At 49.0% G+C, this 26,428-nt stretch overlaps 1 protein-coding gene across 1 annotated transcript in view; it reads right to left on the bottom strand.

Annotated features, from left to right (window-relative positions):
* Window positions 1-26,428, bottom strand: part of XYLT1 (xylosyltransferase 1) — a 309,698-nt gene that overhangs the window by 54,236 nt on the left and 229,034 nt on the right. Inside the window, exons 4-5 of the mRNA XM_080679050.1 lie at window positions 21,832-22,004; window positions 20,702-20,904 (exon numbers count right to left, since the gene is read on the bottom strand). Coding sequence (XP_080535176.1) covers window positions 20,702-20,904; window positions 21,832-22,004 — 376 coding nt within the window. The remainder of the gene's footprint in view (window positions 1-20,701; window positions 20,905-21,831; window positions 22,005-26,428) is intronic.

Here is a 26,428-nt window from a genome sequence, read left to right as displayed (position 1 = left end):
ACACATTTCATAAAGGTGTTTTGAGGATAAAAGGCATGATGCACTCACCATGGGTGCTTGCTATGCAGTAAACACTTAAATATTAGCTGGGTTAGTAACATGTGTGAAAGGCTTAGTCCAGTGCCTGGAACATATGAAAATGCTTGATGATCTCATTGGTCTAGTTACTTCTTCCTTCCGAGGAGGGATGTGATGGCTGGGTTTCCTAGGCTGCAACATACAGGCCTTGGGGGGTTCCCCAGGGGAAGCTGTGGCCCTGAGGACATCAACACGGCCCACAAACCAAGACCAAGCCCTCTCTGGTCAGTTCCCTTGCTGGTCCCAAAAGGCTGACTGAGATTGGCCAAAAGAGGAAACCCACGTAGAGAAGCCGGAATCCCCTTCCTTTCCTACTCTATCTTCTTACTCTTTCTTCCCTTTCTCTCTTAAGTAGTTGAATCACCTACATTAAAAAGGCACCATAGTACGGAAGAACTGAAAACAGTTGCTCAAACAATAACTTGTGCATGAACATTCATGGAAGCCCCGAAGAGGAAATAACCCAAATAGCCATCGACGGATGAATGGCTAAGCCAAACGTAGTCTGTCTGTACAATGGAACAGTACTCAGCCATAAAATGCAAAGAAATGCTGGACAAAGGCTACAACATGATGGACCCTGAAAACGGATGCTCCGCGAAAGAAGCCAGGCACCAGAGGTCGTCTACTGCAGGGTTCCTTTTATGTGAAATGTACAGAACAAGTAGACCCAGGGACAGACGGCAGATTGGTGGTTGCCGGGGACTGGGAGAGTGGAAAGGAGAGGAACTGCTTAATGGGTCCAGGGTTTCCTTTTGGGGTGATGACAATGTCTGGAACTAGATAGTGATGATGCCTGCACAACACTGTAAATGTCTCCGATGATAAATTTCATGTGTATTTTACTGTAATAAAAAAGTACCAGTTGAACCTCCAAATCAAACAGATAAAAAAGCCATCATAACACAGCTATAACAACCACGCTTGGTATGCCATACCTATTTTATAGACACTATGCACCGAACCCTCACGAGCAGCCTAGAAGGCAGGCAGGTTAGGTCCCTTTCACAAAGAGCAAACCGAGATCCTCAAAGCTTGGGCAGCTCGTCTCATAACAGTGATGCTGATATACGGAGAGTCTAAGTCACGTGTTCTAGGCATCTGACACATAGTGATTCATTCTGCCTTCCCAACAACCTCAGGAAGTAGGTGCTATTATTCTCACCCATTTTGCAGAATAGGAGGAACAGAGGTTAAATTACTTGTGCAGGGCTAGACACACACACAACAGGAGCAGGGATTTGTACCCAGGCCACCCGACCTCAGAGTCCAAAGGCCTTCACCACAGAGGTTGGAGGTCACGAGGCTTGGTCACAGAAACTGGAGAGAATGTGGGTAGCGGAGGCCCTGCCTCCCAAGGAGTATGAGTAGACTAGACACCTGCCACATAACATCAAGAGGTTTTGTGTGGGATTCAGACCTTCTCACAGACTGTGTGCAAGCCAGCCTGTGTCCGGACAGGTGTCACATGTCAACATCCCTCAGCTGCTGGGCTCCCAGATGGGGCCCCTCTAACTGGTTGAGTGGAGAAGCAGCTGAGCCAATGGTGAGATTGAGGACAAGCCACCGTGGCTCACTGTTCTTCTGAAATGGACTCTGGCTCTTTGGAACATTTTCCATTCTCATCATGGAAGCATCAGAAAATGCCTCTAGCTGGAAGAAATAAGTGAAGACAAAACCCCTCAACTGATCCTCAATCCAGGAACAAGCCCAGGGATGCTTTTCATGAGTGTGGAAGCGAAAATCATGCAATGAAGTATCAGCACGGCTTCTGCCACTTAGGAATAAATGACAACAGGCCTGCTGTTGTCACAGTGGTGGCTGTGGATGGCCACCGACCATTCATTTGATCCTTTATTCCTTAAGTCAGTAAGGACTTATTGTGCTCCTACTATGTGCCAGGCACTGTACCAGGCACTAGAGAAACAGTGCTAAGCAGCACACACATCATCTCTGCTCTCCTGGAACTGTCACTCTGGGCCACCTTCACTGTCATCCTTTGTGGAGCATTTTTTCTCCACCAGGTAAGGCACCTCGCATTTCACCGACTAATCCTCACAGCAAAGGCTGAAGTAGGCCACTGCGATGGTTCCCACTTTGCAGATGAGAAAACCAAGGTGTGGAGAGGACAAGCAACTTGCCCAAGGTTTCATGGCCAGTAAAAGGGACAGCTGGACTCGGACTCTGCCAATTCCTCAAATGCACACTTCTGATGGCTTTGCTACAGTCCTAATGGTCTGAGCTCTGGGAAATTTCTACCAAACAGAGGGCAGAGAGAGCGTTTAAGGGTCCAGCCCCAGGGAACCCAGGGCCTGGAGACCAAGCATATCGTGTGCAGTAGGAAGGCCCAGCAGAAAGGAAGTAACAGCAGTGAAACCATAGGGGTGGGGAAGTAGCGTGGTGGAAAGAAAACGGCCTGAGCTGTAATGTACATATCTACCAGCAGAAAATATTACCTATCATATTTCCCCTCCTCCAGCAGTCTGGTGAAGTTCTCTACTTCTTTCCCCTTCCTTTTGTTCTCACTGCCAAGTAGTTGATTAGGAACTAACGCTATCTCATCGTGGCATAACCCAATAAAATACTTTTCAAAGGTAACCTGTTGCTTTTAGAATAAACTTGGGCTCCTTACATGGCTCTCAGGCTTCCATACCATCTGGGCTGACCCATTCCTCCAGCTTTATTCTATTAGCATATCCCCCTACCACACCCTGTCCACATAAGCCTCTCTTGACTTGCTGCATGGGCCATGTTCCCTCATGCCCCAGGGCCTTTGCACATGCACCTTGCTCTGGTTGGAACACTGATCCCCCCATATTTTTTTTCAGTTAATTCCTCCTCTTCTTTCAACTTTTAGCTCAAAGGCACTTCTCCAGGGAAGCTTTCTCTGACTCCCTAGAAGAGAAGAGGTTATATGCATGTCTGTTTCCTATATTTATGCACGTAGACTTCGTTGTTACAATGTCATAAAGATGTAATAATTTCATGGCCCAATCCGTGAGGCCAGAGAGGTTAGCTATCCTACTGGTGGCTGTAACCCCAGATTCTAGCAAATGTCTGGCACGTAGTAGGTTTCCAATAAGTGTGGGTTGATTGACTGAATGAATTAATCAATAATGAGGTCCTAAAGCTATTTCATTAGAGGCAACATGGTCATCACCTTAGCTGAAAAGTGCTCTGTCTTTCCAAGCTGACAGTGCAGGCTGTGGTGGACTCATGAGATGAATTACAAGAGGGGAACCCAGACACATCTAGGCAGAAAGAGGGTGGGGAACCAGACACACAAGATCAGCCAGATTTACAGCAAGCAAAACAGGAACACAGGTCCAGTCACTCTGGGAAATCTTTGAGAATTAGTTGGCATTAAGGCATTAGTCAGCAACTTGCCTGGCCAGCCCAGAAAGATAAACGAGTCTTGTGCTCTCAGGGGGAGCAGTGAGCCGGGGTAAGTGCTGAAACCAATGAGTCTTGGGATTCAGCATCATTAACCTTTCTGATTCAGATTGAGGAAGGTGGCGAGGGGTGAATTACGGTGCTAATGAGAACCAGGTATTTCTGACGGGTTTATGTAGAGAAGGCTGGGTGGTTAGAACATACAGTTTGCTCTGGCTGACACTACGGGGGCTGGACAGGGCCACAGTCATGGAGGACACCATGAATAAACTGCCTGCCTCCTCTTGGCTGGTCCAGGTCAGGCAACACTGATGGGTGAGCCATATTTCATGTGCTGCTTTCTAGCTCAGGTTTAGGACTGGTAAGCCATGCAGGTTGTGGGAAAATAAAGGAAAAGGAGACTGTTGTTTTACATTGAGATACCCTGAGATGGGTGAGAGTCCAAGCCAAGGTCCAGGAGAGATTGACCAGAAGGCTTTGGGAATCTACTACTCCTCTCTCTCCAGGGTCCTGAAATCTGAAGCATCACAAGCTGGCATCTAGGGTGACAGACTCTCAACAGACAATGTAGGAAAGGTCATGTGTGGGAAGATGGGTGGGTGAATGGGGAATGAATCAGCAAGGGGTGATCTGGGCAAAGCCATTATCTGGAAGGTGGGAGATCTGGCAGAGTGATCTAGTGCAGGGGCCTGCAAAACACAACCCACCACTTGTGTTTGTAAGTACAGTTTTGTTGGAATGAGTCATGCCTACCCATGTGCACACTGTCTGTGGCTGCCTCTTCCTAAGGTGGTAGAATTGCACTGTTGTGATAGAGACCATAAGGCCCTTTATAAAAAGGTTTGCCGGCCCCTGCCATTATAATGTTTCTCTCTTTTTGGTCATCCATACACCTTCCTCACAACTTTTCCCAAAACATCTTCCTGGCCTACCCTCCTCCTCCCATGCCGTATTTTTCCTAGGACACGTCTCCACCGGATATATTATTCCTTCACTATCTAATGTCCCTTTCCCTTGGCAGTAAGATGCTTTCTTTACCGCTGTATCCTGGCATCCAGAAAAGCGCCTGGCACATAGTAAACACTTAATGGATATTTGTTGAATGACTGAAGAGCCACAAACCGCTTGTATTATTGCTTTGTTAACAATTAGATAAACTATTCTTTAAAGAAAACTTCAGCTTCAAAAACCTGGGCTAGGTAAGTTTTTCCTTATGTGTTAATGTTGATAAAACATTTTCAGAAACTTGTTTGTGTGCCACTTTAAATCGCTGCCCACTGCAAGTGGTCCCTCGGTCAGACTTGGGAAGCCTGGCTTGTGGTGAAGGACATGGGTGGGGTTGTCTGAGCTCCACCTCTCAGTAGATGAGCAACTTTGGGCAAATTCCACATATCCCTTCTCTCTAGATTGGGGGTGATGAAGGTCCTCTCTCACCAGGTGGCTGAGAAATTAAGTGAAACTGTAGAAGCAATTAGCACAGCACCCTGCACAGGCTCAGGGCTGGGTGATTAGAGGTGGCAGATGCACCCCACTGGGTACCATGGCCATCGCTCTCAGTGGAGCCCTTTTGGACACTGCCCTGGTTGCTGAATGGTTCCACAGCATCCTGGCAAAGCAATTTGGATTAATGGGACTATTTAGCTGTATGTGTCCAGAGATAGCATTGTTTAAAGTAACCTGTTAGAAACTTCCCCAAGGCGGCAAACTTTTACACAAAGATTGACTCTGTAATCAAAAACTGCCTGGTCTTAAAAAACATTCCAGCATTCCAAAGAGTGCAATTGCGTTAAGAAAGGGGTAGCAATGTTTGTGCCCCTGGGTGTGTCTGCCAACGAATGCAGACTGATGAACACAATTAAACTGCACCCAGGAAAATCCTTCTCTGAAGGAGGAAAGGACACAGGAGGCAGATGGCAGCTCTGGAGACACCTCCGCATGAGAGGTGGTCATGCTGTGGGGTTCCCGGCATGTGCTCTTGTGCCCCTGGGAAAACTGGCTGCCACCACCAACAGCTTCCTCTTTGCCATTCTCCACTTTCTGTTTAAGTGGTGTAATGGGCCCTGGGCCAAGGCTAGAGATTGCTGACCCGTCCAGGTGTTCGAGCCAAGTTTTGACACTGCCGGGAAAGCTTGAAGTGGCCACAGGCTAGCCAGAGGCCCACGACTTGAGCCTGGGGATGGGTTAGGGTGGTGAGGTTGATGAGATCTACAGGCAGAACTTTGAGGGAAGTTTCCAACTTGAAACTTTAGGGAGGTTGTGGTTGCATTGATTCAAGAGTAAGTGGATGTGAGAAGGACAGTGTTGCTTTAGCCCATGGTGGCCAAGAAGGCTGATCAACACTAAGGCTCTCTTCAAACAGCCTCATAACAGGAGGGGAAGGAGGGGCTGGGACAGCTCAACTACACATGGGTCCAAACTTGGCTCAACTGAAGGTGACCATCTTCTTGACTCTCATACAACTGAATTTTCTCAAAGGCATGCTCCATGTATCTCTCATTCTCTCATTCTCTCTCTCCATTTCCAATTTAGACCAAAGATATAGAGTTATGAAATATAGGAGAGAAGAGGTTGAGAATAAACACAGTGGCCACAGAGAAGGCCAGACCATGTTTTTATCTGTAATGATAATGCAGGATTTTTAGAGACCATAGTAACAACAAGAGAACCATTTCATAAGTACTTATAATAAATGCCCAGCTCTCTATTAGGCCCTGTGTTTCAGTATCTCTCATCTTCATTGTGACCTGATGATGGCGCTGTGGGGAGGGGGCTTGGCCTGGCTTCCCATATCAGGCCTCCAATTTTCTCTCCTGCCTCTTTGGTTCATGCAACTGGGTGGATGCAGTAAGCTAAGGTCTCCCTGGCCATCTCTCTCTTCTCTCTGTTCCTTCGCACAGCTCAGCACCCCAGTCCCAATGTCTAGGTGGTGGGAGGGATGAACATGAGGTCGCACGCAGGTGCCAGACCTGAGCCACTGTGCTCTAACCCGACTGTTTATCAGACAGCTCATGGAGCTGGGAGTAAGGCAGAGCTTGGGTTCCCACCTCACTGCTGTTCCCTGCGTGGCTCCTGACAGGTAACATTATCATCTCCCTCTTACAGGTGAGAAAACCAAGACTCAGAAAGACTGAATTCACTTGTCTTGAGATAATACAGATAGTAGGGGATAGAGACAGGATTAAAATCCAGGTCAGCTGACATCACATGGCCTTTCACGTGTGCTGGTGGAGTGAGTGATGATGTAGAAAATGCCAGCTATGGAGCAATCGTGCACATTTGGGGGGAGGGGACAGCAGCCATTCCTTCCTAATTCTGCTTGCTTGAGGCTAACATTTAAATAAGTGAGAATTTCATCAGGCACCACCCTTAGGCAGTTGGGGAGGGGTCTAGAAAGTCTTGGATCAAGAAAAAACGGGATTACAAAGGAATCGGAAGGCCGGGCTCTTCCAGCTAATGCAGGCAGCTGGTTCCTCCTTCTGGGCTTAGAGCAAAGCAATTTGTAAAGCCTCGATCTCTCACCAGCCAGAGAGAGCCCATCTGGTGATGGGACCATGCAGGCTACGGTGGCCACGGGGTGGGGTTTGTGCTCTTGTGTGATTGGTTTTCTCCCCCTGGGGTCAACTGCTTATGCAACATTCTGGCCCACCTCGCCAGTGAGGCAGCTGGGCAGAGCGAAGCCACCCTGCATTTGGTAGTCAATTGGGCCTGTGTTCAAATCCTGCCTTGACCTACCAAGCTCTGTGACCTTGGGCGAGTCACTCAAACCCATGGCATTTCAGTGCCCATCTCCACACCACCCCTGGGGACACTGTGAGGACTGAGCATGGCAGGACTGAAGCAGAACGTGACAGCAGCTCAGGCCGAGTGCTGGTGATCCTGGATTCTGGTTCTGATGTGCACTCCCGGTTATGGTCATTTCTCCCTCCTGGGTCCTCATCCAGATGAAGCGGATGAGGACTTAGACTGGAGAAGAATGAGTGGGGGAGCTTCGGTCCAGACCTGCCCAGTGGGAACAGTATGACCTGTCGGTGAGGAGCTCAGGCCTCCTTTTGTTTTTCCCAGGGATGAAAAAAGCATGGGTTTGAATCCTGGCTCTGATCCCCACCGGCTGTGAGACACCAGGTTAACCCCTAAACTTCCTTCAGCCTCAGTCTCTTCATCTGTAAAATGGGATGTGGTGACAGTATCTACCTTGTGGGGGTGCGGTGACATTTGATGACACATGGAAATCTCTTGGCCAGGACCCCCCCAGTGGCAGGAACTCACAAAATGCTAGCTGACATTAGCTCCTGGAACAGGGAAGATCTTGAAGGGCTTCCCCAGGCATCTACTTGGAGAATCCTCTACTGGCCATTCTCCATGCTGGACAATGACTCAGGGTGGCAACAGGGGGAGGAAGGAAATGAACATAATAATTTAAAAATCTATAGTTCCCATCTACCCACCCCATGGCTGGACCTTAACCCTATGAGGCCTCGCGCTTATCTAGGTTTCTGCTGTCATCAATGAAAAGGGGTAGAAACACCCCTCCCTTATCCCACTTGACCTTTAAAAGCATGGGGTCTTTCCAGACTGCCCTTGAGAGCAATCTTCCCAGGGAGTGAGAAGTGAGGGGGAGGCAGGGGAAGAATGACAGACTCTACAATCCCATCACCCACACTGCGGGCCACCCCGGCTCACACCCAAATTCCCAGGATGCACTTAGAGCACCTAGTGGCTCTTGGCCACTGGGGACAAGCCCCATAAATGAAGAATTTGCTCTCCAGAGAAGCAAATATGTTCAATGCACTGGGTAGGAATATGCCCAGCGTTGGAAATGTTCATCCACAGACAACATAGCTAGCAGCTGCTGAGAGGAAGGGGAACTAGGAGGAGGCAGTTAGGAAAAAATACCTACAAAATACAGTGAATGCATGGCCAGTCTGGGCTCTGGTGAGACCATCCAACTGGTAGAGGTTGGAGACATTTGTTTCTAAACTGGCAGTATCCACGCTCTCCTATTACCTTAACAGCATTGTAACTCTCTCCAGTGGAAGCATTTCTGCCCCACAACACAACAGTAAGGCCCATGAGGACAGGAGTTTTCAGTCGGTTTTGTTCACTACTCCACCTTCAGCACCAAGATCTGGGCTGCTCCATATGCTATTTGTTTATATTTAAATTAAAATCACCTCGACTTTGCCAGGCTGGTGTGGCTCAATGGTCACAGTTAGATTCCTGGTCAGGGCACATGCCTGGATTGCAAGCTTGATCCCCAGCAGGGGGCGTGCAGGAGGCAGCCCATCAATGATTCTCTCTCATCATTGATGTTTCTCCCTTCCTCTCTGAAATCAATAAAAACGTATTTTTAAAAATCAAATTGACTTTAAAATGTAGTGCCTCTGTCCCACAAAGCATGTTTCAAGCTCCCCATAGCCACATGGTGCGGGAGGCTCCTGCATTGAATGGTGGTTTTGGAACATTTCTGTTGCCACAGTCAGCTCTGTGGGACAGCTCTGGTCTGGAGCGTCACCCAGCGCCCAGTAGGCTCTCAAGGTGGTGAATGAATGAATGAATGAATGACCAACACACTCTACTCTCTGTTGGCCTAAGGATGGACATAGGACTCAAGATAAAAGCACCCAATTCTTTTCTCCAGAACTTCAATTTTTTTTTTTTTCTCAGCAGTGAAAGCATGAAAATGACAGGCAAACAGATAACTTGGCTGCGATGTACTTAAGCCACACGGTGGCATCTCGTGGGTGAAACAAACACGTCATTCCTGCCTTTTGTTCTGCCACCTTTTGCACTGATTACATGAACGCCCCCATCCTTCCAGAAACGTCCTTCCTTATCTCCGTTAGCCAAGACAGTGTTCTAAACTGATAGGACCGCTCCTGGCTTTCTGAGGTACCGGGGTGCTTCTCAACCCAGTCCTGTGAGGATTGCATGAACGCCAGCCCCACTCAGCTTGTCCAGGGACACTCTGGGTCAGCCCTCCCCTCCACGAGGCCTGGAGAGCGGTCCATCCTCAGACAGCTCAGGAGACAAAGAGCAGCCGGCCAGAGGGGACCATCTGTGCTCCCACAAAGGCAGGAGTGCGCAAGTCAAGCTGAAAAATAACAGAGCTGAGGAAATGACTATTTTGCTACGAGATGCAAACAAGACTGTTAACGGAATAATTACTGGCATTTTCCCCCAGTTCCTCATGAACAGCAGCCTGAGCGATACACCCTCTCCGACTCGAACATTCTCTGGGTGGAGCTTTCCTTAGATGGTGTCACACCAGGGTTTTGGGATCTCGAGAAAGAATAAAAGTGGTTGGATGCTGAGAATGTGGCCATCAAGGAGAGGATCACACCCAAAGACCTGGTGCTGGGGCCACAGCTTTGACTTCCTGTGAAGTACTGAAGTACATTTTCATCATAGCATTCCCCTTGCCATTTATTACTGTAATTAAAGTGATGAATGTCTGTCTCCCACCCAGGCCAGTGGTTTTCAACCCCGACTGTATTCCAGTCACCTGGAAAGCTTTAAAAAATACACACAGATTCTTGTCTCCCACAAGGAGTTTATATTCAACTGGTCTGCAGTGGAGTTCTGATGTTTTAAAGGAAGCTTCCAAGAATCAGGTGGAGCCCTGCCTTTCTCAGGGTGTCATGCTCCCACGGTGGGGACCCTGTCTGCCTGGCTGCCTGCTCTGCCTCCGGAGATGAGCAATGGTAGGTGCTCAGGAAGTGACGGCTGAATGGAGGCATGGGAGAGCATCAGCGCCACCCCAGCATGAGGCCAGAGGATGGTGTCTTTGCCAGAACGGCCTTCAGAGGGGGCTCCTGCCCCCTCCAGACATGGCTGGTGACCTAGGGCAGCACCACGCCTCCCAAGTGTGTTTTGCACTCAAGGGTGATGGCAGGCTGTACTGGGTTGAAGGGAATTCCCCCCTCCTAAAATTCACATCCCCCTGGAACCTCAGCAGGCACCGTTGTGGGAAACAGGAACTTTGTAGATGCATTAGTTAAGGTGGGGTCCTGCCGGATTAGGGTGAGCCCTAAATCCAACGACTGCTGTTCTTATGAGAAGGTCGTGTCAGGAGAGGCAGACATAAGAAAGAAGGGCCAAAGGAAGATGGAGGGAGATTGGAGTGACGCATCTACAAGTCAAGGAATGCCAGGATTGAGGGCAACCACCAGAAACTAGGAAGAGGCAAGGAAGGATTCTCTCTAGAACCTTCAGAGGGAGCATGGCCCTGCCAACACCTTGATCTCAGACTTCAGCTTCAGAGCTGTAAGAGACTACATTGCTGTGGTTTTAAGCCAGTGGTCATGTTCTCCTGCAGCTGCAGGAAACTAAGGCAGAGGCTAAGGGTACTGAGAGAGGAGTCTGGTGGGCAGAAGAGGAGTCGCAGGGCTGGTAAGTCCCCTAATGTCCTTCTCCAGATTTATTTTCCCCACTCCTCACCTCCATCGCTCTGCCCCACCTGACCTCCCTTCTCTTTAGCTCCTGGAATGTGCTGGGCTCTGCCCTGCCTCAGGGACCTTGCACATGCTGTTCCCCTTTGCCTAGTACCTCCACCCTTTTTACATAGCGAGCCCCATTTCAGGTCTTGGCTTAAACATCCCTCTCTAAAGGCATCTTCTCTCCCTTGACCACACTCCTTAGAGCAGGACCCCTTCTTATTCTCCACTGTGGCACCCTGGCATGATTTTATGAATATGGCCTCCACTTCTCCCTCAGATGGTGAGCTCCCTCAGTGAATGAGCAGGTCTTTCCTTGCTGCATCTCCCAGTACCCAGCCCAGTGCCTGGCCCTCAGCCTGTGCTCAACAAATACTCAGCAAGTGAACAGCACACCTGCTTGAGTAAATAAATGATTACAGGCTGCAAGCTGCTCCCAGGGGGGCTGGGGCCAATGCTTTCCCAAATGGCTGGGGAGAAGCTTGAGTCCGTTTTCAGGGTCTGGCTCAGCTCTGTCCTCCCGGGGGGCTCTGAGGGCCCCGGAGTGAAGCAATGAGGTCTGGCTTGGGCAGAGATGGAAGGGGTCCCGGGGGGATGTACATGAGAAAGAAGTCAGGGGTAGAATTAGAATGCGCAGGCCCTGGCGGGTTGGCGAGGTGGAGGGCACACAGGCTTCCAGCACCAGTGAACAGGCCAACGGATGGTCCGACTCAGCGAAGGGCAATGAAGAGGGGCTGATGTGGGTTGGAGAGAAGTTTCAGAGGAATCCTTTGAGAGCCTGGTCCTGTGGGGAGACAATTCCCTGTAGCTACCCTAACGTTTCTGTGGAGAGAAAGCTCCGTTGTTTCAGGAGTATATGCTCCTTAAAAAGAACAAGAAGCACCTCACACCCATTAGGAGGGTTACTGTAAAATACACGTGAAAATAACAAGCACTGGTGATGATGTGCGGATGATGGAACCCTGAGCACTGCTGGTGGGAATGTGAAGGGGTGGTGCAGTGCTGTGGAAAACAGTCTGGAAAGTCCACCAAAAAAAAAAAAGAATTACAGTGTGAGCCAGCAATCCTGCTTCTGGGTATACAGCCCAAAGGACTGAGAGCAGAGAGGCGAGGAGATATCTGCATCCACATTCTCACAGCAGCATTATTCACGTAGCCAAGACGTGTAAGCAACCCAAGTATCCACTGATGATGGGTGAACACGGAGCAAAGGTGGAATATTCCTACAATGGAATAGTATTTTTAAAAGGAAGGAATTTCTGACGTTCTACGACATGGAGGACATCATGCTAAGTGAAACAAGCCAGGCACAAAGAGACAAACACTATGCGATTCCACTTAATGAGGAACCTAGACTAGTCAAAGTCAATGAGACAGGAAGTAGAACCACGGTTGCCAGGGGGTGGGGGAGGGGCATGGGGCTTGTTTAATGCATAGAGTTTCAGTTTTCCAAGATGAAGAGCCCTGGAGATCAGTTACACAACAGTGTGAATGCACTTCGCATTACTGAACTGTACACATAAATAGTTAAGATGCTAAAGTTTGTTATGTATATTTTCCCACAATTAAAAACAAAAGGACAAAGAAGAGTGTGAATGCACAGGCTTTCACAGTCCCTTCCCGAGCCCCCAGGCTGTCCCCTTCTGCCGCCCTGCTCAGTGCTCCTGACCTGTTCCCCAAACTCTTGCCCCAGGTCACTGGGCAGTCTTGGCTCTCTGGGTTCTGTGCATCAGCCCTGCTCTGCCAGTCTCCTGGATGAGGCCGATTCGTGTAGGTGTGGGGTCCTGGTCCCCAAACAGAAGGTGGCTGGTTGCCTGGCTCTGTGTGACTGAAAGGCTAACCATCCGCCCTGCTTGGACTCAGGAAGCTCATGGTGGCTCCAGGACACCTGCCTCTGTCAGGAGGTTAGAGAGGAGAGGAGACTCTCTGGGCATAATTCTGGGGTCAGCAAGCACTCCCTTCCTCACTGGCCTCCCCACTGGAGACCCCTCTTCCCAGAGCAGCCAACATGATCCCTCCAGACTTCAAATGGGAGTACTGCCCGCTAAAACCACACTGCTCACGGGCTACGGCTTAAACCACCAACAGGTAACCTAAAGTCCCTCAGGGGACTGGCCTCGACCTACCTCACTGCTAATCAGGGACCCCTTGCTCTTTGAGTTGCAGCCACGTTAGCCTTTTTTCAGCTCCTCATACATGTGAAGGGCTGTCTTGCCACGGGGCCCTTGCCCCCGCCACCCCTTTTCCAGGAACACTCTCCTAGGACCCCTCACACTTCTGCTGGCGAACTCGTACCCCTCTTACTCATCTCAGTCACTGTGCTGCCTCCTAAGGGAGGCCATTCCAGGCCCCAGGCTAAGGAAGTCTCACTTGCAAAGTGCTCTTAGACCCCTCCTTCCTTTCCTTTAGACCACTTGTCTCACTTTGTAATGATATGTTCACTCCTGTGACTATTCTGATTAATGTCAGTCTCCACCCATTCATAACAGTGGCTGTCACATAGACAGTGCTTACTGAGGGCTGAGCACCTTACATACGTTAACTCGTGTCACCCTCGAGCAACCATATGGGTGATACTGTGCTATCTCTGTTTTACAGATGAGGGAACTAAGGTACCAAGACATTAAGTGATTTTTCTCAAGTCCAAGTTTACACGGCGACTACACAGAAGAGCTAGGATTGACCCCAGGTGGTCTGGCCTGAGTCTGCGCACTTGACCATGATGAGGAGGGCAAGGACTGGCTGTGCTATCCCTCACTGTTGAATGCCCGGTACCTAGTGAACGAATGGAGTCAGTAGGAGCCCCATCTCCCGAACTCATCTGTGGAAGTAGAGCATGGTCTTCAGCTGGCTCCCTAGGGGCCTGAGCTCTTTCCTACCCAACACACCCCAGGCCACCTTCAGAGGGGCTTGGATGGTGAAGGAAGAAAGAGGAGGAAAGGGGAAGCTTACACCTCAACCTTATCTTCCATCTTTCCATCTTCAACCCCAAATCTGTCTCAACTAATTGGAATCATGGCAAGAGGTAGGCAGAGGAGGACCAGGCTGAATGGGAAAGGTCACAGCCTCTTCTGGGTATGTCACCCCACCCTAGCCCCAGCATCACTGGGGCTCAGTCAACAAGAGTCCCAAGCACCATGCTGTATAGAATCCCATGCGATGCAGACACACCTTCTTTAACCAGATGAGGTCCTTGACTCAGGGCACATGGCACCATCCAAGCTAGCCAAGAGACAGAGTTTTTTTGGGGGGCTCTTAAGAACCCCAGGCCTATCAGTTCATGGAAGGCTAAACAAACGGTGGTATATCAACACAATGGAATAGCATTTGGCCATGAAAAGGAATGAAGTACCGATACATGCTACAACGTGAATAACCATGAAAACAGTTCCAAGTGAAAGAAGTCTGTCACACAATGTCACATCCTGTATGATTCCATTCATATGAAATACCCAACATAAGCAAACCCAGAGAGACAGATTAGTGGTTGACAGGGGCTGGTGGGGGAGGTGAGTGGGGGATGTGAATGGCGAGTGACTGCTTCATGGGTACAGGGCTTCCTAGTGGGGAGATGAAGTGATTAGGAACCAGATGGAGGTGATGGTTGCACACCATTGAGCATGTGCTAAAGGCCACTGGATCAAACAATTGGTTAATTTTATGGTCAGTGAATTTTACCTCAATGTTGAAATAAGATCCTGGTTCTGTCACTTACTGGCTACATCCTTGTGGTTTCTTAACATCTTTGTGCCTTAGTTTCCCCATCTGAAAAATGGGGATACCAAAAGTATACTTCATGGAGTTCCTGTGAGGACTATGTAAAATATTTAGAAAAATGCCAGGGGGTATTAACTGCTATATATGCACTTGCTGTATTTGGTTGGCTATTGACAAAAGAATTCCATGACCCACTCAAGAAACCCTGAGCCAACTAAAGGAATGCAAAGTAAGGGAGAGGCTGACATCTGAGTATCCGTACCAGGTAATTTAATTTCCAATCCTAGGGTAACATGTTAAATATTATCAAAAGTTTGGCTTTCTTGCAAACTTTCCTAGAAGTTCTGTTTCAACACTAACCTCTTTACACTTTCTTACACAGAAGTTTTGTTTGGGAAATGAAATTTAAGACAAAACTTGTGTTAAAGGCCTCTGTGGCAGGTCTAGTACATAGTAGGTACAAAGCAAATGTTTGCTGGATGCGGGTGAGCCTCGCCTGATCAGTCACACGCAAACGCTGGTCTCTGGAGCATCGCGGAGAAGCTCAGCCACCTGCTTCCTGTCTATGAGCTGGCACTTCCTGGCGAGGCTCCACAGAACCGCTCTGAGCTCTGGGCTGGGTGGTATCTCCAGACAGTGGTTTAGGTCCTCAGTCAAGCGTAATGTAAATGTCCACATGGTGGGCCCAGGTGGGTTAGAAATAGAAGGCCCTGGGTTTAGCTGAAAATTTAAATACTATTTCCCCTGCCATATGCACACACACACACACACACTCTCTCTCTCTCTCCCTCACACACACACACACATGCACATATACCACAAACAGCATGTGAGCCCTGAAGGGGCCAAGGACACACTGAGCCCTCCTCCCTTTGTACTGGATTTAGCCCCAAGACACAGGGCCTGGTGAAGGTGGACAGTGTTACCACTGGCCTCAACTAAGCAACAGTGCAGACCGCTTCTGGTTTCATGCTTTCCTGTGGCCCATGTAACTAATGCATGCCAGAGCAATTTCCTGCCTTACAAAGTAGAATATATTGAATAAAAGCATGTCCTCTGATGATTCAAGACCTCACAGGGTCTCTGTGTTTGAAAATATCCTGTTTCATCCATGCACCGGATTTAGCACTGGCTCCAAACGCAGCCCGCGTGGGCCAGGCAGCCTGGTCAGCCCCAGAGCGGAGGACCTGAATTCCTGAACGCACTTAGCTTGCATGTTCCAAATGCAGGAATAGTCTGTACGTTCACAAATGAGGTGCTTCTGTCCTGCTTTCCCTTGAAACATTGGCCTTTACAGTCTAACACTGCTTTTCCCACTGTTGAAAGAGATGTGAACTCAAGAAATATTTCATCAGTCTTTTCACAATGAATGAAAATCCAAAAGCAATTCAGATGATGACCGAGCCCAGCCTGCAGTGCCCACACTATCCCATCGCCACACTAGTAACAGTCTGAGTCTACCAAGCACTTTCTATGTCAGGCACCGTGTTAAGCCCTTGACATGCAACATTTCCTTTCATCGTCCTAACCTCCCTATGAAATAGGCACTGAGATTGTGCTGTTTCTCAGGTAGACAAGCAGAGATGCAGAAAGCTAAAGCAGCCTTTGCTGAGCCGGTGGTGGCATAGAGTCTGTAGCTAGGCTGCATCCAGGGCCTACACAGGCTGGTGGCCAGCGAGTGTTCACCCCCTAAAAGAAGTCTGGTACCCCAGGCAGAGCTGGGCAGCGGACATGGGAGGCTACATCAAATCACAAACAGCTCGGAGTAGCCACGGCGAGCAGGCTCTGCCCTTGACTACTCCCATGTTCTCAGAGCCAGCAGAAGCTTTTGGGACACTCCCACCTTTGGAGAAGGCTCCTAAGTTTGCTCACCCTTCCTGGGATGGAAGAAGTCATGGTTTGGGAAGCTACAGATGGAGTGGCAGATGGGAAGTGAAGGCCTATCAGAGTTGCCCAGGATAAAACCATTCGTCTGCAAAATTCATATGTTTTTGTGTGGGGCAACTTTGTGAAAACAACAGCAAGAGGAAGCAGCAGTGCCTGATGCATGACGTGCCTCTGGCCACCAGGCTGGCAAAGCACAGTGGACAGAAGAACCGGGCGGGGGCGGGGGGGGCGGCGCAGGCACAGAAATGAGAGCAGAGAAAGACAGAGCGACAGAGACGCAGAGACCCAGAGCGTGAAGCTAAAAAGCTAGAAATATGATGACTCTCTTACCCGAACCCCCAAATAGGTGGGACACATGGTCTAAGGAAGGATTTCTGGGCCCCTCAGATATGAGGCTCAGCCTTACACACAACGGAATTGACTGTGGACTTTGACTGGGTGCTTTCTAAGTGCTCAACACTCTGCTGGTTGCATTGCTACAACCTGATCTCACAAAGATTGAATTTACCTCTGATGGTTTTAGTTCTGCCAGTGAAGTGGCAGAACTCAGACTCAAACCTTGGCCACCTGCCAAGAGTCGGAGCACTCATCCTCGTGGATGCTGAAATGCTAGAAATTCCGGTATCTGGGCAGAGCAGACTTTGTTAAGTGGTCATGGCTTCAACTTGCAAGTCAACAAAAAGCCTCTAGGGGCAGTCTCCAGACCTGGCATGAGTCTCCCGGGAAGGGTCAGGGGCCTGGCCACACCTAACTGATCTCAGGAGGTCTCTGGCCGAGTTCCACCATCTGATGTAGGCTGAAATGACCTCTGGGGCCTCCCCGGGAGGCCTGGAAGACAGTGTGGGAATCTTGATCCTAGCTAGTCAGACTCGGGGACAATAGGTGACCTTTACTCATGAGATTTCCTGCTGCCAGGTGGTGCAATCACACCCCTGCCCAGCCTGGAGTTTGAGGAGTGGCTATGCTCTCTAGGCAGCCTGAGGCCATCCCGCCACTCTGTGCCAGCTGACTTCCCCAGGGACCAACTTCAAGCAGAAAGAATACCAACCTTAGAGCCAGACAAAACTGGTTCTAAACCCCAGCCTGCCATGTATTCTTTATATGACCTTGGGCCTCAGCTTGCCCTTCAATAAAACAGGTTTGCTTTGAGGGCTGAAGGAAGCACCTCCCACATCAGCTGCTACACAGCAGGTTAGGATATTTCTGAACTCAGTCCTTCCTTGGAAGATGGAGGAGAATGTTCTAACTCATCTTGCCCTGTCCCTCTCTAACTCACCTCTCCTCGTTCTTTTATTACACTATCTTTCAATTTCTCTAATGCAACTAGTTCACCTCTGACCCAAGTCTTATCCAGGCTGTCCTTTCTCTCAGGAACTGGAGAGTGATTCTGCCCCTGGGGAAACAGCAACTGGAGATATTTGTGGTTGTCACAGTGCCTGGGGGTGGGGAGCACCACCAGCATCTGGTGGGTGGAGGCCGGGGATGCTGCTAAACACTCTACAGTGCCCAGGACAGCCCCTCGGCATGGAATGATCCAGCCCATTATGCCAATAGTGCCCAGGTTGGGAAATCCTAGTCTAGAATGATCTTTCTTTCTCATTTGCTTGCCAATCTTTTTTTTTTAAACCTCACCTGAAGATATGTTTATTGATTTTGGAGAGAGAGGAAGGGAGAAAGAGTATGAGAGAGAAACATCAATGGGTTGCCTCCTGCATTCGCCCCAACCAGGAATCGAACCTAAAGCCCTTTGGTGTATGGGACAATGCTCTAACCAACCGAGCCACCTGGTCAGGGCTGACAATCCCTTCTTATCCCCAGGTCTCAACTCAAAACTGCACATTCAGAGGCCTGTCTGACATCCCGATTTTGCCCCTCTTGCACTCAGACCATCTGCTGCTTCCTCTTGATAGTCCTGTCACCTTGCATGACACCTCTCTTACATGATTATCTGATTCCTTCTAGGGTACCACCAGGTAGGGGCTATGTGGCTTTTATTCACTAAATGCCCAAATGATGCCTAGCACAGTAGCTGCTTAATAAATCTTAGTGGAATGAATGTTTGAATAAGTAAATAAGTAAAAACCTGCCAGTGATGTTTTAAAATCACCTCCTTTTTTTTTAATCCTGCTATCCTACAAGCAAAAGAAAATAACCCCCATTATTTTTCTCAGGGTCAAGGGTGTCAGGTGCATTTTGCCTAAACTGAGCAAAGACTGCTTTCCCCAGATCTCCTCCAGAGTCCAGGGTCCCCTGGCAGATGATGGGATGCCTCCAAGCCCAGAACTAAAGGTGGTTCCTTTAAATAGAGGCCTTCCTTCCATGCCTGTGTCTCATCTAGATCCTCACTCAAAACCCAAACTCCTGGGCATATGTGGCCTCGATATTTAATGACTTAGGAATGACTGTTGAATATTTTAGATGTGATAATCATATTGATGTTATGTTCAAAGAGAGATGTATACTGAAATGTTTACAGATACGATTTGAAGATGCCTTGGAAATGGTTCACAGGGAGTGGGGGAGGGCAGGGGGAGAGGGGGAGAGACATGAGCACAGACATTACCAGACTGTCACGAATTGATTACAGTTGAAACCGGGCGATGTATAAGTAGGGGTTCGTTATATTAGTCTTGGCACTCTTGTGCACGTTTGAAAATTGCCCTGATAAAAGTGTGTGTGAGTTCTTTAAAGATCCCTTCATTTCTGGGAATGCTGTTGAGTGCCCTCATGGTATCAGAAGGAGGAAGACCCTCTGCTTCACACACTGTCCCCATCCCGTCCACTCATTTCTGCCTCTCAGTCTCCTCAATAAATCAGGATGGAAGACACGGTCGAGCAAAGAGCTGCCGTCTTAACAGGAAATAGACCTCAGCCCTAGTTGGTTTGGCTCAGTGGATAGAGCGTCGGCCTGCAGACTGAAGGGTCCCAGGTTCTATTCCGGCCAAGGGCACATGCCCGGGTTGGGTTTGATCCCCAGTGGGGGTCATACAGGAGGCAACCAATCAATGATTCTCTCTCATCATTGATGTTTCTCTATCTCTCACCCTCTCCCTTCCTCTCTGAAATCAATAAAAGAAATATATTTTTTAAAAAAGAAATAGACCTCATTTTCTTGCCTTTTTCCTTTGTAATCTCTCTGGAGGGGTTTTCTTTGCTTATGGTCTATTTTACGGAGCAGACCACTGTGCACAGGGACCTTCCTTGTGGCATCTCCACCACGTCGGGGCTGCAGACTGTGGGCTGCTCTATCTGCCCCACACGACTGTGGCCAAGCAGGGGGCAGGCTGAGTGGGAAGACCAAGAAAAGCTCAAAATCTGTTGTTTCATGTGAAATTTCCCAATTTAAAAATGTAGACAATCAATTTGTTTGTTAAAGTTTGATAGGAGCCAAAGCATAAAATCCAAGATACCCATGGTCCTTGGATAGCCCAAAGACACCCACACGTCTGTGATTGTACCTGAACTGTCGCACTGAACCTCCCTTCCTCCTCCCTGCCCCTCCTGGTTTAACTCTGATGTCACACCTTGTCCTCCTCTGCTCAAAACATACCAGCGGTTCCCATCTTGCTTGCGTGACTGCCAAATTCTGGAATCTCTACAATCTCACCCCAAGTTGCTCTCTGATCTTCTGTCTCTTACTACCCTATGCCTCACTTAGTCTGTTCCAGCCACACTGAGCCCCGTTGTTCCTTCGACACACCAGGTGTGTTCCCACCCCAGGGCTCAGCACCTGCTGTTCCCTGTTCCTGGACCACTTTCCCTGCCCGAGCGACTCACTCCTCTTTCCTCTTCCATTCTTCCCCGTGAGGACAGTCCTAGTTACGCTGGTTAAAATTCCAACTCTCCCCTGCGTCCTCTTGGCTTTGTTTTTCCCATGCACCATTTGACTTATTTTGTTTGTTGTCTCCCTGACTTGACTGAAAGCTCCATGTGGGGAAGGGTGACAGTCCCTTTAGTGTTTCCTCAAACAGAGCGGGAAAAACTCTGTACGCAACAAGTATCTGTTGAATGAATGAATGAATGAGTGAATGTGCAAATGATGCTCAGGCCGTGTGGATCCTATGCTGACGGATCTGTGAAGACAGCACATGAGCATACACGCTGCTCTGCACAGGAGGCAAAACGCTAAGACCAGGGAGGCCAGGAGGGAGCGGGACCTCGGCGCAGGCTGCTGGGGCCGAGGGCCGCCTTACCTGATGGGGTAGTCGGCTGCGCTGAGGTTGATAAAGAAGTCCCAGGGCCAGTCGGTCATCTCCAGCAGGTCCCGCATACTCTGGAGGTACGTGGCCAGGAGGCTGGCGCCGCCCCAGATGGTGGCCATCCGCCAGGGGGTGATGCGGACATTGCTGTACTGCCGGGCGAACTGGAGCACTTGGCGGTGCAGGTAGTTGGAGCGCTTTTTCCCAGGAGAGAAAGGGGTGACATTCAGCAGCCCAGAAGACACCCAGACATGCCCCTTGCCCCCTCTCTGTCCCTTCCCTTCTAGGTGGCAGGATTTCTGAACTTTGCCCAGTAGCTGGTTCGGGTTGGGGGCATCTTTCTACATGGCTATTCGAACATTTATTTTTGTTTAAATTTTACTTTAGCTATTTTAAGTGCAGATTCCCCAGCCCCATCCTCTGACCTACGGTTCACTAGGAGCCTGGGGCTCTGCATTTTTATACAGACTGAGGCATGTGGTCTGAGGATAGCAAGCTGTGAAATACGGCTGTATCGAAGCCTGAGGAGTATTGTGAGGAGTGGAATGTCTCCATCACCCTCTCACAGGCCTGCTAAAAGCAGATCCTTTGCCTCTTGAGTAAGGATATAATCATGTCACATCCCAGGCAAAGAGAAACCTCTGGGACAAGATAGTTCAGGGGTCAGCAAGCCTGCTGCGGGGTTTTATAAATAAAGTTTTATTGGGACACCGCCACACACATTCATCATTCATTTATGTATTGTTTATGGCTGCTTTCACACGACACCAGCAGATCTGAGTAGCTGTGACAGAGAGGGTATGGCCTTCAAGCCCAAAATCTTTATATATGGCCCTTCATAGGAAAAGTGTGCCCACTCCTGGGATAGCTCTCCTCACAGAGCAGCAGGCAGTGTACTGGGCAGTGGGACAGTGAAGAAAAGAGGGAAGAAAACCAGTATTTAACCACAGACACACACACACACACACACACACACACACACACACACACACACACACACACACATATTCGAGGAGAGGTAGCTGCTCAGCCTATTAGACTTCCCTGAAAGGGAGGCTGGCTTGAAGAGGGGCAGAGGGACCCACAGAGAAAGGCCAGCAGGAGGCGACTGGATGGGGGCTCACCTTGTCCACGTGGATGTAGTAGAAGTGGTCTTTGTGGTAGATGGCCTTGAACATGCGCTGCAGCTGCCGGGAGGCACGGCCGTGCACCACCAGGACGAAAGCGATCCGGACCGGGTTGGCCAGCATGTACTCCACAGAGTCCTCATCCCACTGGACGTTCTTGTTGGCTTTTCCTGAGAAAAACCCAAAAGATCATAGAGGTGGGTGAGGGTCAGCAGTTCCTGTTGGGGGCAGGTTCTCTGATGCTTCATCTTGTGTGACTGGGGCGGGGCACCATAGTCACATTGGGCCCTGAAACCTGATTCAGCATAACCAAGCATGTCCTGGACCCTTATGCTCTCTCCTGGTGCAATAGGAGTGGGGGGAACTTGAGGTACTTAAGTCCCAATTTCTGTCCCCAAGGAGCTTTAAAGAGCTGATGGAGACACAGGTACACATATTAAATTATCGAACAGGAGGAGATAAGAGGCATAAGGGATGCATCTCTGAACCACAGAGGAGGAGAAGTTAACTCTGAGCTGGAAAATGTAAGATACCTGTGCTGCTCTTACCCATCCAAGTCTATTCTCCTGTTTCCTCCTAAAAGCATCCATTCAAAAAAATGGTGGTGAGAACAGATAACAGGAGATCTGCCCTCTTAGCAAAATTTTAAGAGCTCTGTATAGTCTGGTTGATTATAAGCACGGTGCTGTACAGATCTTTAGAATGTATTCCTCTTGCATAGCAAAAAGTCTCAGCCAGTATTTTGAGAGGCATCACCCCCCTCCTCTATTCTCAGTCCAAATGGATGAGGAGGACCTCCCTCCATTATCAAGTTCAGGGCCATTCACAGAGTTTTGGCCTGGCCAGTTCAAACACTGCATCTCCCTGGCCATAGTTTGTATGATGCAGAGGTGAGCATGTGACCCAACCAAGCTAATTAGCCCCAAATACAGAATTCTACACTTCTGTTGAGGCAACTAGATAAGAGATGTTCATTTTTTTGGCGTACACAAAACAGGAAGATTCTAAGAGCGCTTTTGTCCCCACATGGAGGCTGCCTGAGAGGGACCAACACTGAAGCAGCACTGCCGAGTGAGGGAGAGGGCTAGAGCCTAAGGACCCGCTGGAGCTCCTACATCAGCCAGCTGGAGATCAGCCACCATAGTCACATCCTAGTTTTCTTTGCAAGCCTGGATCCTACACCAGACCCACCTGGATAAATGGTTCCAGATTTTTATTTTATTTTATTTTTTTTATCCCAGATGCAGCTCAAAGAGGCTGTTTTCCCCTGCAAACACACCAGGGGCAAGGTTTCAAGAAGAAACACAGCCACTGGATTAGTTCATTACAATTCCAGCTAGAGATCTCCCGGCTTTCTTCATCCTGATTCCCTTTGAGTCTAACCTGATTTCTTGTGGGTTTGAGGTTAATGGGACCAGAACATTGTCAGGGTATTAGTTGCATGTGTCCCAGAATGTCAACGGGGAAAGCTGAGAACTGGGAGTGTGTACCCTGGAGGTCAGGAGTTTGGGAGCCTGTCCGCTGTCACTGGAAAGCTGAATGGCTGCCAAATGAACAAGGCACCTTCTACGTTGTTCCAGAGGACAGGAGGAGATAAACATGGCTAATGTCCAAGTCGCATGGCCCAGCCTCCACGCCTACGTGATCTGCCTCCTGCAGACCTCGGTGCCTTGACTGGCAGGCCCTACTACTACTTACCTCGCCCCTGGGCCTTTTTCTATCTTTACTTGGGATGTCTGCCTCAGCACCTTTTCACGGGCTATTCTTGCTACCGGAACACCCTTTCCTTAGATCTTTACATGGCTGCATCTTCCTGTCATTAGTTCACAGATCAATAAAAGGCCACCTCACCCCGCCCCCAGCCACATGACTCTCTTTCACTTCACCCTATTTCAGTTTTCTGCATAACATTTAGCACTGTCTGAAATCATTTATACATTTACTTATTGTTTAAATATTCCACTAGAACATAAACTCCAAGAGATGAGGGACCATTTAGTCTTGTTTGTCATTAAATATACAACACTATGGCACACCATATTCTTGGTGGAAAAAAGAAGTTATAGGAGGGTACATTTGGTTCAGTGCCATAATAATAGCAATAGAGTTTATTGAGCACTGATCAGCCCTTGCCATTCATTATTTCTTGTAATCCTCATAACAACCCTGCAAGATGATATTATTTCCATTTTGCAAATGTGGAAACCACAGCTTAGAGAGGCCAAGGGATTTATTTGTTCAAGGTCACACTGCTTTAACTAGTTCAGCTGAGATTCAAACCCAGGTCTGTTTTCAGAGCCTATGCCCTTACCCACTAATATACACTACATCATCATACCCAGAATTTGGGAAAGTTTACAATTCTGCTTGATAGTTAATGAAAATACCTTTGAGTTACTGCAGGTAAATAGGCATGCATTTGAGGACTATCAGAGGCACTGCAGGGCGGATTGCTGTATCGTGTGAAAAGCTGACTCTAGTCGTCATTACGGACACATGTTTCCATCCATCCACCCACCCACCCATCCATCCATTCAGTCACCTATCCATCCATCCAAATCTAACCAATCACCCAGAAACCATTCAACAACCCATCTAGCAAAGCATTCAACAGCTTATTATGAAAAAATACCAACCATCTATTCATCTATCCATCCAACCACCCATCACCTTTAAAACCATCCATCCATCCATCCATCCATCCATCCACCCACTCATCCAGCATGCTCAAAGCAAATCATCCGTGAATCTACTCTTCAACCATCTAACTATCAACTCGTTGATCCATGCAATATTAACTTAGCCTATACCACATGCCAAGGTCTGTGCTAGGTAGTAGAAAAATAAACTTTTTTTGAGGGGGGGAGGGGAATCCTTGCTTTTGAGGAGCTCTCAGCCAACTTGGGAAAACGGAAGACAATGCTCAATTGTTTTATGATAGAAGTGTGTTCAGACTGCTCTTGGAGGCTGGGGAAGAAGGGAACAGTCTGTCTGCAGGGACAGAGGAGACCTCAGAGAGTTTAGCCCAAAGCTTCTGAGCCCATTTCTTCATGCTCTCCGGATAAGTCCTAAGGTCTTTGGCTCCTCGGCTGTTCAATCAGTAGCTATGATCCTGAGGATAATTATCCTTGTGGCTCTGGTTGAAGACAGAATGGGCAGCAACCGGGGGTGGGGTGGGGTGGGGGGGTGGGGAGGGTGTCCTCACCATCCTCTAAATCTTCTCTCCAAGCCAATCACAAGACACGGGGCTTTTGTGGTGATCATTGGCGGGGGGGTGGAGGGGGGAGGTTGGGGAGGAAAGTCTGCCTGGAGGGATCATGTCCCTTTAAACACTCATCCAACCATCCATCCATCCAATCAACCATGAAGTATCCTTAAAACCTCCCACCTGCCACTCCTGGACAAGGCCTGGAGGACAAAGACATGTAAAACATGAGCCTGTTTCCACAGATGCATTATAAATGGATTAAGGAATGTGAGAATCCAAAGTAAAAAGATAATATATGAGAAAAGCTTATATTCTCTCCCCAAGACTGCAGCCCAAAGGCGTGAACTGGCCTTCGACACACTGGGCGTGACCTCTCCTTGCCTCCCTTGGGGACCCTTTATCAAACAAAGGGAGGGACACGTAAAAGCAACAGCTACTTGTGCCACTTTTTCCCACCTGGATTTCACTGGGTGATTTTTCAAAGGTCTCACCATGGTCCGCGACACTGTATTTCATAGAAAGTCCACTCTGTAGGGGCTCCTGCTGTACTCAGATGAGACTGCTCATGCCTGCCCCCAGGTCTCTGGATAACAATGAATCTGGAGTCCTTAGCAACTGAGACTCATAGGGCCTTTGGGATCAGCCTGTGTTCTCTCCAACCACAATGTCTCTTGCCATGACTGTTTTTTTGTTTTTTTTTTACATTTATTTCAGAGAGAGGAAGGGAGAGAGGGATAGAAACATCAATGATGAGAGAGAACCATTGATCGGCTGCCTCCTGCATGCCCCACACTGGAATTGAGCCTGCAACCTGGGTATATGCCCTGACCAGGAATTGAACCATGACTTCCTAGTTCATGGGTCGATGCTCAACCACTGAGCCACGCTGGCGGGCTCTTGCCATGCTTGTTGAGTGAACAAATGAACAAGTGGATGGATGAATGCTCTGGTTCAGTGGGGCTGACCTCGCCTGCAGGCCTGCTGTGCTCCAGCCTGTGCCAGAGGCTCTGCGTCAGTGCTACTTGGCTTTGGATGGAAGGCACTCCCATGTTCTGAGGCTCAGAGAGGTGGGAGCTTTTGTTCTGGTCACACAGTGAGTGAGGCCAGAGGTGGGAGTGAAAGCTGGGAGTGGCTGAGCCCAGCACTGGCCTTGCTACCTCCAGCCTACCCTCTCCTGAAGCAAAGAGCAGGGAGACGGGAGGACTGGCATGAAGATTCTGTGCTGGTCTTTAGAGGAACTTGCATGTTGATGCTGAGAAGAGCCTTTTGCAATGTCTCTTTAGGGTTTTAGAATGTGGGGGAGGTGCACAGATGGACAGACACAAACAAGGTTGCTGCCCTCTGGAGGGGGAGGGAGCCTTGGGAAATCCAACACTCCCACTCAGC

Source organism: Plecotus auritus, assembly GCF_963455305.1.
Source record: "Plecotus auritus genome assembly, chromosome: 7".
Classification (NCBI taxonomy): domain Eukaryota; kingdom Metazoa; phylum Chordata; class Mammalia; order Chiroptera; family Vespertilionidae; genus Plecotus; species Plecotus auritus.
This window is presented reverse-complemented; position numbering and strand designations above follow the sequence as displayed.